Genomic DNA, 12,492 nt, shown 5'->3' with positions numbered 1-12,492 from the left:
GGTAACTTGCTGACTTATAATAGTACCACTATCGCTTCTGTGATATATTTTATGTGCCAGGCCATATCATTAGTGCTCTGTATGGTTAACTAACTTAATTCTCATACAAATCCTGTGACCTGTGGACTGTGTTTATTGTCATTTTACAGCTGAGAAAACTTGAGATTAAGTGACTTGCCTAGGGTTCCCCAACTCATAAGGGACAGAATTAGGAATCAAGCCCTGGTATTACAGCTTTAGATCTTGGGCCCTCGACAAATATGCCTTATCATATGCTTTCTATTTGTATATACGAGTAAGCTATGAAATGCCACACAAGTAAATTTGCCTTGGCCTTTGTGCTCACAAGAAATACTTGACAGATAAGAAAGTAGGTGGAGGCCCCTGGTCCCTGCTGGGCACTGAGCTTTGTGCAAAGAAGTTTGCAAGACACATTCTATGACCTGACAAAAACAAACAGTGAGAACACAGGGCTGTAGTAAACAGGACCGGTGAAGGAAGATGGAGAGCCTGGCTTAACAAGAACTGTCAGTGGACTTTGACAAATTAAACTTCCTGAAGCAACCTAGAGGACAGGAATTTATTGCTTCAAAGAATGTTGATTATATAAGTTGGGGGTATAAAAGGATTACAAAAGGATTACCAGTGGACCTGCCACTGGTGGGCATCAATTCGAGATCCAGCCCTATTGGAGGAACTTTGAACTGAGCATAGGGTCTTTGCAGCGCTTCTTTGTGGTTTCCAGAACTTTTCCCATCCCACTCTTCCCCACACAAAAGCATGCTATGATTACTACTATTGCCAACTACGAGTGTTACTGCCATTTATTAGGAATATATTGGCATCTTATCTTAGTTAATGTGCATAGCATCTGTATGACATAGGTTATGATTACTCAGCTCTGTTTACAGGGGAGAAATCTGAGGTTCAGAAAGTTTAAGTGACTTGACCAAGGTCACGCAGCTAGGAAGTGGCAGAGCTGGAATTTGAACCTAGGATCTTCTGCCTCCAAAGCCATATACGCATTTTAGCTTTTAAATGAATTTTTAACTGATGTGCTCAAATCGTAAAATGAACACACCCATGTAACCTCCAAACAGATCAGGAAATAGAATCTTCCTTACCAGTACCTCAGAAGCCCCTCTGCTCCCTTGCAATCCCTAAACATTATCTATTTCAAATGTGTATGTGTCATGCCCCGCTCTTTGTGACCTTGTAGATTGTAGCCCTCCAGGCTCCTCTAGCCATGGGATTCTCCAGGCAAGAATACTGGAGTGGGTTGCCATGCCCTCCTCCAGGGGATCTTCCTGGCCCAGGGATCGAACCTGCGTCTCTTACATCTCCTGCACTGGCAGGCAGATTCTTTACCCCTACCACCACCTGGGAAGCCCATTTCAAAGGTAGCACTCGTATTATCAAAGATTACTCTGCCTATTTTTTAACTTTATGTTAATGGAATTATAGAGTATGGACTCTAGGAGTCTGACTTCTTTAGTTTATATACTGAGAGTCATTTATGATGTTGTGTGTAGCAATGGTTCACTATTATCATTGCTCTATAGTGCTTGTTGCATGACTGTGCCATCGTTTATCAGTTCAACTTATTGATAGACATTTGGTTGATTCTGGTGTTTCGCAAATTTAAATGATGCTTCCATGAGCAGTTTTGCACATATCTTTTTATTTATATATGATTTATGATGGGTGTATACCTAGGAGTGGGCTTCCCAGGTGACTTAATAGTAAAGAATCCACCTGCCAAGCAGGAGACGTGGGTTTGATTCCTGGGTCAAGAAGATTCCCTGGAGAAGAAAATGGCAACCCACGCCACTATTCTTGCCTGGGAAATCCCATGAACAGAGGAGCCTGGTGGGCTATAATCAATTCATAGGGTGGCAAAGAGTCAGACACGATATAACAACTAAACAACAACGAAAATGCTTAGGAGTGGAATTGCTGGGTGGTACATTTTAGCTAAGTTCACATTTAATATAGATTGCCAAATACTGTGAGTAGTTTTCCAAAATGGTTGAACAAATATACACCCCTACCAGCATTGTATGAGCGCTGTTACTCTCCATTATCACTGGCATTTAGCACTGTCAGTCTTTCTCATTTGGCTGTGTTTATGGTATGTTTATGTTGTGCTGTCTCATTGTGGCTTTGACTTGCTTTTTCTTGATACTTAACAAGGGTGAGCGCTTTTTAATTTATGTATTCTCCGTTGTTATCTGCTTCCCCCTGTAGCTTTGTAGTACAGCTGTTGTCATAAATCAAGTATCTCTGTGTGTTTGGACGGCTTTTTGGTCTCTCTGTGCAGGTCCAAATGTCTTTTTGTCCATCTTTGTGCCATGAGTATAGTCTCTCAATTATTTTGATTAATAATAATTCTCGATATCCATTACTTTAAGTCTTTTAGTTTTGTTATTGTTCTTCAGTGTTGTGATGGCTCTTCTTGGGTTTTCTTATGACTAAGAATTTTATAAATTGCTTGTCAATTTTCATAAAAAATTTTTTTAAGATGTTATTACGATTTCATTGAACCTGATCAATTTGAATACAATTGACATCATTAAAAAAATTGTCTTCTCATTCATGATCTGCTAATAGGCCTCCATTTATTGAGATATTCTTTCATTTCTCTTATTTTGTACTTTCTATAAGGCTTACACATTTTGTTATATATAATCTTATTTGGTTGATATTTTTGATCTTTTAAAAATGATGTCATTTAAAAATTTGCATTTTTACTTTGCTTCTGGGATATAGAAATACAACTGAATTTGCTTATTGACCTTGAATCCAGCAAGATTCTTAAAATCAGTTATTAATTTTGATGGTTTTACCTGTATATTCTTTTGAGTTTTCCATTTATATAACTATGTTTTTTGGAGAGAATGGCAGTTTTATTACTTCTTTTCCTGTGTTTGTATCTTTGATACACTTTTTTCCTTTTTCATTCTTTTATTCTCTTTGTATTAAATTTGCTCAGACTCTTTATTCAGGGTGAAATTGAAGTGTCCCATTTCTAATATCTGAAGGAAAGCATTTCCAGAAAATGATATGATACTTTCTGTTTTTGTTTTGTTTTACAGATTTAAAAAAAATCAGATTAAGAAAATTCCCTTCTATTCCTAATTTACTAAGTTCTTTTTTTAAAAAAAAATTAAAACATATATGGGTGTTTAATTTTATCAAATACTTTTTATTCATTCAATAAGATTTTGCTATGTATTTTACTCCTTTACCCTTTTCATTTGATTAATTATGTTGATTTTTAGTCTGGTCTAGATGTGTTTGTTTTTGACCTTTGTACCTATCTTTATTAGGGATATTAATCTTTAATTTTTCTAGTAATATGTGTTTTTGTTATTAGGCCATTCTTGCATTAAAAAATAAGTTGGAAAAAATTTCTTTTTTCTATTTTCTGGAAAAGATTATATAAGCTTAATAATGTTTTTTCCTTAAATATCTGGAAAACTTAAAGATAATGTCACCTAGGTCTAGAATTTTCTTTGTGGAATAGTTTTTATCTATTTATTGCTAATCAGATTTTCTTTCTCTCTCTTTTAAATTTCAGTATGGGTATACTGTATTTTTCTGGGGAATTTTCTTTTAATCTAAATTTTAAAAATAGTTATTTATACTATCCCCTCATTTTTCATATCTGTAATATCTACGGTGATGTCTCTTTTCTCATTTCTAACATTAGCAATTATTCTTTCTCCCTACCCTCCTAACTTTCCCCCCCACCACCCCATTCTGCATGAATTTATCAATTCTATTAGGCTTTTCAAATAAAGTATTTTGAGTTGTTTTGATTCTCTTCTTTGCACTTTTTCCTTTTGTGTTATTTTCTGCTTCTTTTTTTGTTATTTCTCTTCCCTTTTTTTAAGCTCAGTTGCTTTTCTTTTTCTAGCTCTTTAAACCACTTTCACTTAAGTTGCTCATTTTTAATCTGTTTTCTTTTGTAATCTGTTTAATAATGTAAGTTTTCCTCTTAGTTTTGAATAAACTGAATCCCACAAGTTTTGAAAAAACACATTTTTATCATTTATTTCAAAATTTTATCTGACTTCTTTATGATTTAATCTTTCTTAATCAGCGGGCTGTTCAGAAATATATTACTCAGTTCTCAAACATTTGAGGATTTTCTGATTATTTTTTATTGATTTTGTTTCTGATCTCTAGCTTAAATTTTTAGCTTCTATTGTTTTCAAAGAATATGCTTGTATTATTCAATCTTGTGAAATTTGTTAGATTTGCTTTATGATCCTCATATGGTCAGTTCTCATGAAGGTTCCACGTGTAATTGAAAAGAATGTATATTCTGAATTTGTTGGAATACAGCTTTTTAACATGTCAGTTAGGTCAAGAGATTAAGTAAGGTTTGATAGTCAAGTGTTTAGATCTTCTATTTTCTAACTAATTTTTGCCTGCTTATTCTATTAGTTACTTAGAGGGATGTATTAAATCTCCCAAAATGGTTGTGTTTGTCTATTTCTTCTTTTAATTTTGTCAGTTTATTTTTGTCAATTCGATGATATCTAATTAGATGGATAAAGATTTAATGTACCTTCCCGATGCTATCAATATAAAATATTGCTCTTTATTTCTAGAAATAATATCTTTCATTAAAGCCTACTTTCCTGTATCAAGGAAAATTTTCTTTACATAGGTAGAACTTGTTTTATTGTGCATTCACTTTATTGTACTTTAAGATATTGCATTTTTTACATATTGAAAATTTGTGACAAGCCTGTGTCCATCAGGTCTATAGGTGCCCCATTTTTCCAACAGTTTGCTCACTTCATATCTTTGCAACACAGTTTGATAATTCTTACAGTATTTCAAACCTTTTATTACTATATTTGTTATGATGATCTGTGATCAGTGATCTTTGATATTACTACTGTGAGTTACTGAAGTCTCAGATGATGGTTAGTATGTTTTCGCAAGAAAGTATTTTTTAATTAATGTGTGTACATTTTTTTTAGACATAATGCTATTGCACACTTAATAGTCTACAATATAGTGTAAAGATAGCTTTTATATGCTCTGATAAACCAAAAAATTTACGTGACTCACTTTGCTACAATATTTGTTTTATTGTGGCTATCTGGAACTGAACCTGCGATATCTCTGTGGTATGCCTATAATTGGGCTTCCCTGGTGGCTCAGACTATAAATAATCTGCCAATAATGCAGATGACTGGAATTTGATCTTTGGGTCAGGAAGATCTCCTGGAGAAGGAAATGGCTACTTACTCCAGTATTCTTGCCTGGAGAATTCCATGGACAGGGGTTTTGGCGGGCTACAGTCCATAGGGTTGCAGAGAGTTGGACACGACTGAGTGACTAAAACACACCCATGCCCATAGTTGGTGTTTACATAGTATATCATTTTCTGCCTTTCTATTTTGAAGTTTTCTATATCATTATATTTAAGGTATACCTCTTATAAGCAACATATACTTGGTATTTTCTTTCTTTCTTTTTATCAATCTGACAACCTGGTCTTTTAATTGAGGTATTTAATGTATTTATATTTAGTGTAAATAAAAATGTTTGGGTTTAACTTTAGCATCTTACTATTTGTTTCACTTTGATTTCTTTTTTCTCTACCTCCCATTTTCTTGAATTAAGTATATTTATTATTCCATTTTCTCTTCTGTTAGCTTTCTAGTTAAACATTCTTAGACAAATCTTGTCGGAGTTACCCAAATTGTAACATACATTCTTAATTTATTCAATTTCCAATATAGATGAATACTTTTATCAATACCAAGACCTTAAATTTATATCAGCTCCATTTTCTGATCATGCAGTTTTGGCTCTTGTTTTCATACATTTATCATGTATTGCAAACTCTACAAGGTATTATTCGTATTTTTTGAATATTTATTTTGATTTATGTGGCTGCACCAGGTCTTATGAATAGTTGTGGCATGTGAGATCTTTTATCTGTGCCATGCAAACTCTTAGCTGCAGTGTGTGGAATCCAGTTCACTGACCAGGAATTCAACCCAGGCCCCTGCATTGGGAGCACAGAGTCTTAGCCCCTTGACTACCAGGGAAGCCCCCTCTGCAAGGTATTATTATTACTCTTTTATGAAGACGAGCTTCCTTTAGTCACCCACATTTTACTTTTCCCATCGTTTCTTTCTTCTAACATCTGGGGTCATTTTGTTCTCTGTTAAGTCTGTTGCCAATGGAATTGTATTTGGAGTATGTATTCACTTTCCTTTAATTTTTAAAGGCTCTTTTCACTGAGTAAAGATATTGAACTAGGCACTCTGAAGCACTTTGAAGATATTCCATTGTCTTTTGGTCTCCGTAATTTATGTTGGCAAGTAAGTCAGTCCTATTATTGGTCATTTGAAGGTAATAACGCCTGTTTTCTCCAGCCGCTTTATACATTTTTTCTTTTGTATTGGTTTTCAGTAACTTGGCTATAATGGGACTAAACATGCTTTTTTCTGTATATGTTTTATTTGGCATTTGTTGTGCATCTTGTCCATAGCTTGATACGTTTTCACTGGTTTAAGAAAATTCTTAGATATGATGCATTCATAGATTGTTTCAGACTAATTTTTCCCCTTTCTTTGGGGCCCAGTTACATATATGCTCAACTTCTCTATCATGCCTTATATATCTCCTGTATTTTGCTTTTGTTTTTATTGTTCTTCTCTCTATCCTAGATTCTATCCAGTCTTCTATCTGGATATATTCTGCCTGCCCATATTCATTTTCTAATCTTTATCAGCTGTGATTTATTAGATTTTAAACCCATCTATTGAGTTCTAGACTTCAGGTATTGTATGTTTAAATTCTAGAATCTCTATATGATTCATAAAAAGATTCATTTTCTCAGTTGACATTTTCCATTTTGTCCTTGATTGTCTTAAACATAGTTATACTAAAGTTTTTACCTGATACATCCAATTTTTAAATCTACTGTGGATCTGTTTCTGTTGTCTTTTTCCTCCTCATATTCATCCATTTGATCTTTTCTCTTGGTATGCCTGGTAATTTTTTATGTCGTGCCAGGCACTCCATATAGAAAAAAATGTAGAGAAAATTTGAGCCCTAGATTTTGTGAACATCTTACAGAAAGATTTACCTTTGCTTCCCATAGGCAGTTAAGCGAGGACAAATAATTTTAGCCAAAATAGAATCTGTAGTTTTAAAGTTAGTTTTTTGTTTTTTTTTATTCCTGTTTGGGTCAGTCTTTACTTCTACGTTACAGCTCTTTTGATGTCCCATCTGTAATCCTAGGTTTACTAGGATCTATCTTGGTGTGTCTTAAACACTGACTTGTGTCTTCCAAACTCTTTGAGGCTGCCAAAACTCTGCTCAGTGCTGCTTGCAAATCAGTAAATGCGTTAGAGGGAAGAGAAGAGGTGAATGTCAAGTTCATGTTCTCTTGTTGATCATCCTTCATCAAGCTGTTGCTGTGTTGATAGGTCTCCAATGCTATCAAGCAGGTTTGTAAATATATATTTCAATCAGCTTTTATACTTGTTTTATGTGAGCAGGGAGAGCTGTGCTTATAATGGCTGGCCTATATCATAGTTAGAGAAGGAGTGGCAAAGGTCATACACTTAATCACTATTGTATGTAGCTTCGTAAACAGATAATTCAAGACAAGACTCACTTGTCCAAGAATTTATGAATTACTTTGGAGAAAAACTCATAGAACTCTTTTCTAAAAGTATATTACAATGTGTTTATGTACTAAACTAAGTTAAACGAATCTAGAAACTCTTTGAGGCTATGGACTATGCTTAATTGCTTTTTATGTCTTTAGTAAATGCTTTTTAAATTTGTTGAGGTGAATGGGCATGAAAACACGTATTATAGGAGTTTGGGATAGAATAAAAGGGTGTGTGGGCTACTGTATGCAGGCAGCATCAGTCATAAGGGATTTCTTGTTAGATGTATAATATTTGGTAGGTCAAGGGGAAAAGAAACTAAAGTCAAGGAGAAAATGTGTGCCAAGTCTGAGGATGAAGCTGGCAGGCACAGGAGACCATGAGGTTACCAGTCTATCTGTAACAAAGGATTTGTTCTAGGGAGTAAGTACTGGATGTATAGAGTGGATGCATATGATGAGAAATGTGGGAATACCACATTGTGGGATGTTAATTTTCTTCTATGGGCAAAAGGCTTTTCATAATACTTCCATGCAATGTTAATAGAAGCTAAGCCAAACAAAGAAATACAGAAGACGTTGAGGTTTGGAAAACATTGATTTAAACAGATTTGTTTACTGCAAGATTTCTTTGAAACTTTAAAGTGTGCATGGTGAATTCCCCAAATTGTCTAAACTCAACAAATTTTTGTTTATAAAGGAACAGTGCTTCTGGGAACATGTTTTGGGAAATTGGGATATATGGGCATTGAGGAAATACTTGATGGAATATGACACTAGCATGAAAGGCTTGTGAAAGCTGGAGATTTTACGATATTGTTCACAGATTTCCCCCAAGAAGAGCATCTTGCAAAAGTCTTTTTTCACTTTATATTAATTGAGTGAATTAATGGTTTTAGTGGATAAAGGAAGAATGAGATCAGAGTGAAGTCAGTTTTTTATCAAAATTAATCTGATAGAGTTGGACTATAAAGAAAGCGGAGCACCAAAGAATTGACACTTTTGAACTGTGATGTTCGAGAAGACTCTTGAAAGTCCCTTGAATTGCAAGGAGATCCAACCAGTCCATCCTAAAGGAAATCAGTCCTGAATATTCATTGGAAGGACTGATGCTGAAGCTGAAACTCCAATCCTTTGGCTACCTGAATTGAAGAACTGACTCATTTGAAAAGAGCCCGGATGCTGGGAAAGATTGAGGGCAGGAGGAGAAGGGGACAACAGAGGCTGAGATGGTTGGATGGCATCATCGACTCAATGGACATGAGTTTGAGTAAACTCCGGGAGTTGGTGATGGACAGGGAGCCCTGGCATGCTGCAGTCCATGGGGTCACAAAGAGTCGGACACGACTGAGCAACTGAACTGACTGAACTAAATTTGATAGTGTGGTATAGGATGTGTTTTTTTTTTTTTTTTTTTTTTTACCAGTTTTTTACCAAAATTAATCTGATAGTATGGTATAGGATGGACTACAGGGGTAAGTAATTACCACTTACAGGGGTAAGTAATTACCATGAAATTAAAAGATGCTTGCTCCTTGGAAGAAAAGCTATGACCAACCTAGACAGCATATTAAAAAGCAGAGACATTACTTTGCTGATAAAGGTCTGTCTAGTCAAAGCTATAGTTTTTCTAGTAGTTATGTATGGATGTGAGAGTCGGACCATAAAGAAAGCTGAGTGCTGAAAACTTGATGCTTTTGAAGTGTGGTTGTTGGAAAAGACTCTTGAGAGTCCCTTGGATGGCAAGGAGATCAAACCAGTCCATCCAAAAGGAAATAAGTCCTGAATATTCATTGGAAATACTGATGCTGAAGCTGAAACTCCAATCCTTTGGCCACCTGATGCGAATAACTGAGTCATTGGAAAAGACCTTGATGCTGGGAAAGACTGAAGGCAGGAGGAGAAGGGGCTGACAGAGGATAGACGGTTGAATGGCATCACCGACTCGATGGACATGAGTTTGATTAAGCTCTGGAGTTGGTGATGCACAGGGAGGCCTGGTGTGCTGCAGTCCATGGGGTCTCAAAGAGTCAGACACGATCGAGTGCCTGAACCGACTGACACGGGTAAGAGATTAGAAGCTGAAAAACCAAAAGGAAGCTGTTAAAATCATCCAGACCTAAGAATTTTTTTCTTGGATGTGGTGACATCCTTGGAAGTGGAAACTAAAATGGATAACAGTGATATTTTGTAAAGAGAACTTACAAGATTTGGTGATAGATTAAATGAAAGAGGAAGGAAGTTTTCAAGGTACTCTGAGAGTCTGGATGACTCTGAGGCTGAGGGAGTCACTATAGGGAAGAAGGAATTTCTATACAAGAGTGTTTTGTTTCCTTCATGGAGCCTATGACTTGATGAAGAGGATCATAAAGTACTAATTCCATGAACTTTTACTTTGGATTGGAGAACCTTCTTTCTTTCTTTTTTTTTTTCAATTTGGCTGCACCATTAGGCATGTGAGGTCTTAGTTCCCCAACCAGGGATTCAACCTTAGGCCCTGGCAGTAAAAGTGCTGAATCCTAACCACTGGACTTCCAGAGAAATCCCTTGAGAACTTGCTGTGTAGAAAAAAAATCACAATTTTTAAACACAAAGCTAGGGATGGGAGAGAGTTTGAATGAAAAATACAGGACAAAACCCTGATTAAAAAAAACAAAACAAAACAAAACACTGTATTTGAGTGAAAGCAAATATATTGTGTAAAGTTTCTGACTTAGCCCACAAGGCAACTTTTCTTCCAGCACATAATTCTAAGATAACTACCAATATAATATGCTAATTAGAACATTTTAAATTTATGGTGACGATGATTAGGTAATTGCTTTGAGCTACTTCTTTTCCAAAAGAAACTGAAGTGTTCTAGGATTATCAACAAATGGACCTCTGATTTGGGGACTAAATATGCTGTGAGATTGTAAATGTAGGTTCTGTCTAGTCTAGGCAAAGTAAGGGTTAAAACATAAGCAAAACCAAACTATCACCATCACCGTCTATGTCTGATCAAACCTTATGAGTCCCAGGGGAGGCGACTTCTCCAGCTCAGAATAAGAAAGAGATGGAATGGAAGCAGCACAGACTTCAGACTCATAGACTTAGATTTAAATCCTGGGGCGGGGGGAAATAGTTGCTTTTCAACTTTTAGTCTGTGTGTGCATGCTCAGTCCTTCAGTCGTGTCCGACTCTGCGACCCTATGGACTGTAGCCGGCCAGGCTCCTCTGTCCATGGGATTCTCCAGGCAAGAATACTGGAATGGATTGCCATGCCCTCCTCAACCCAGGGATCGAACTGCCATCTCTTAAGTCTCCTGCATTTGACAGGCAGGTTCTTAACTGCTAGTGCCACCTGGGACGCCCAGCTTTTAGTCTACTTTTCTAAAAGTAGAAATAGTCACTATCTCACAGAATAGTAGTGAGGGTTAAATAAGATAAAAATGACTAGCACCATAGGAATTAGGTACGTACTGTGTTATAGTCTCTTACATAACCTTCTATCTATCAAATAGACCTGCCCCTTTTCCATTTAAAAATCATATGTGCCTTAGTATTGCACCTAGAGATCTTGAAGGTTGCTACATTTGTGATGATGACAATTAAAAGTGATGATGAAATTGATTTCATCATGATTAACAGAAAAATATTCAAAAATATTTTCAAAGGATTTCCACATAATGAATGGTACTTATAAGGGTCAAGTGTTGGTGGAGCTAGAAAAGACTTTTTGTCCATGCTGGAAAAGTTGTGAATTGTTTTTGTTATTCAGTTGCTAAGTCGTGTCTGACTCTGGTGCCCTGTGAACTGCAGCACACCAGGCTTCCCTGTCCTTTACTGTCTCCTAGGGTTGGCTGAAACTCATGTTCATTGAGTCGGTGATGCCATCCAACCATCTCATCCTCTGTCACCCCCTTCTCCTCCTGCCTTCAGTCTTTCCCAGCATCAGGGTCTTTTCCAGTGAGTCAGCTCTTCACATCAGGTGGCCAAAGTATTGGTGGTTCAGCTTCAGCATCAGTCCTTCCAATGAATATTCAGGGTTGAAATCCTTTAGGATTGACTGGTTAAAGTTGTAAACACATGGGTAGTAATATTAAGAATAAAGATGTTTTTCACTAATTGTAACTCAACATTTCCTTTCCATTACATCAGTGAGAAGAAGCTCATTACAGATGCCCTTAATAAAAATCAATTTCTGAAGAGACTGGATCCTCAGCAGATCAAAGACATGGTGGAATGCATGTATGGGAGAAACTACCAGCAAGGGAGCTACATTATTAAGCAAGGAGAACCAGGAAACCATATCTTTGTACTGGCAGGTGGGTTTCACAGATTTTTACAGTTATCATATAACAAATATTTGCCTATTGTTTAATGATTTTTTTGCACATACTTATAAAAATGCAAAATTGGTTGTTCTATTTGTAGAAAATATAACAGATTGAGTTCATGAAATAATAATATTTGTTGGTCGAATCATCCTGATGTTAATAACTAATATTTATAGAATGCTTTCTATATGTCCAGCATCCTACTGAATATTTAATAGAGAGATCTTATTTCAGCTTACTAATTCTGTTAGGCAAGTGCTAATATCTTCATGTTACTAATGTGGACTATGTCACAGAAAGGTTAAGTAACTTACCCAAGGCCACGCAGCTTATTAGTGGTGGAGACAGAATGCAAATTTAACAATCTGATTTGAAAGTTCATACTTATTAATCATAGTGACACTTAACAACTTCAGAAAGGTGTTTAGAATATTCAGAATGCCACTGCTTGTGCTGACTTTTTACACTATTGTACCATGAAAAAGAAAACAGTTATTTTTGTGGCTCTGTTAAATAGTT

The 12,492-nt window shown here is 35.9% G+C and overlaps 1 protein-coding gene across 1 annotated transcript in view; it reads left to right on the top strand.

Moving 5' to 3' along the window:
* PRKG2 (protein kinase cGMP-dependent 2) overlaps positions 1–12,492 on the top strand; it is a 125,372-nt gene that overhangs the window by 27,061 nt on the left and 85,819 nt on the right. Inside the window, exon 3 of the mRNA XM_070791654.1 lies at positions 11,795–11,961. Within this exon, the coding sequence (XP_070647755.1) occupies positions 11,795–11,961 (167 nt within the window). The remainder of the gene's footprint in view (positions 1–11,794; positions 11,962–12,492) is intronic.

The sequence above is a fragment of the Bos indicus genome, chromosome 6 (genome assembly GCF_029378745.1).
Source record: "Bos indicus isolate NIAB-ARS_2022 breed Sahiwal x Tharparkar chromosome 6, NIAB-ARS_B.indTharparkar_mat_pri_1.0, whole genome shotgun sequence".
NCBI classification, from domain to species: Eukaryota; Metazoa; Chordata; class Mammalia; order Artiodactyla; family Bovidae; genus Bos; species Bos indicus.
The sequence above is the reverse complement of the archived record's forward strand: the minus strand, read 5'-3'. Positions and strand labels throughout refer to the sequence as shown.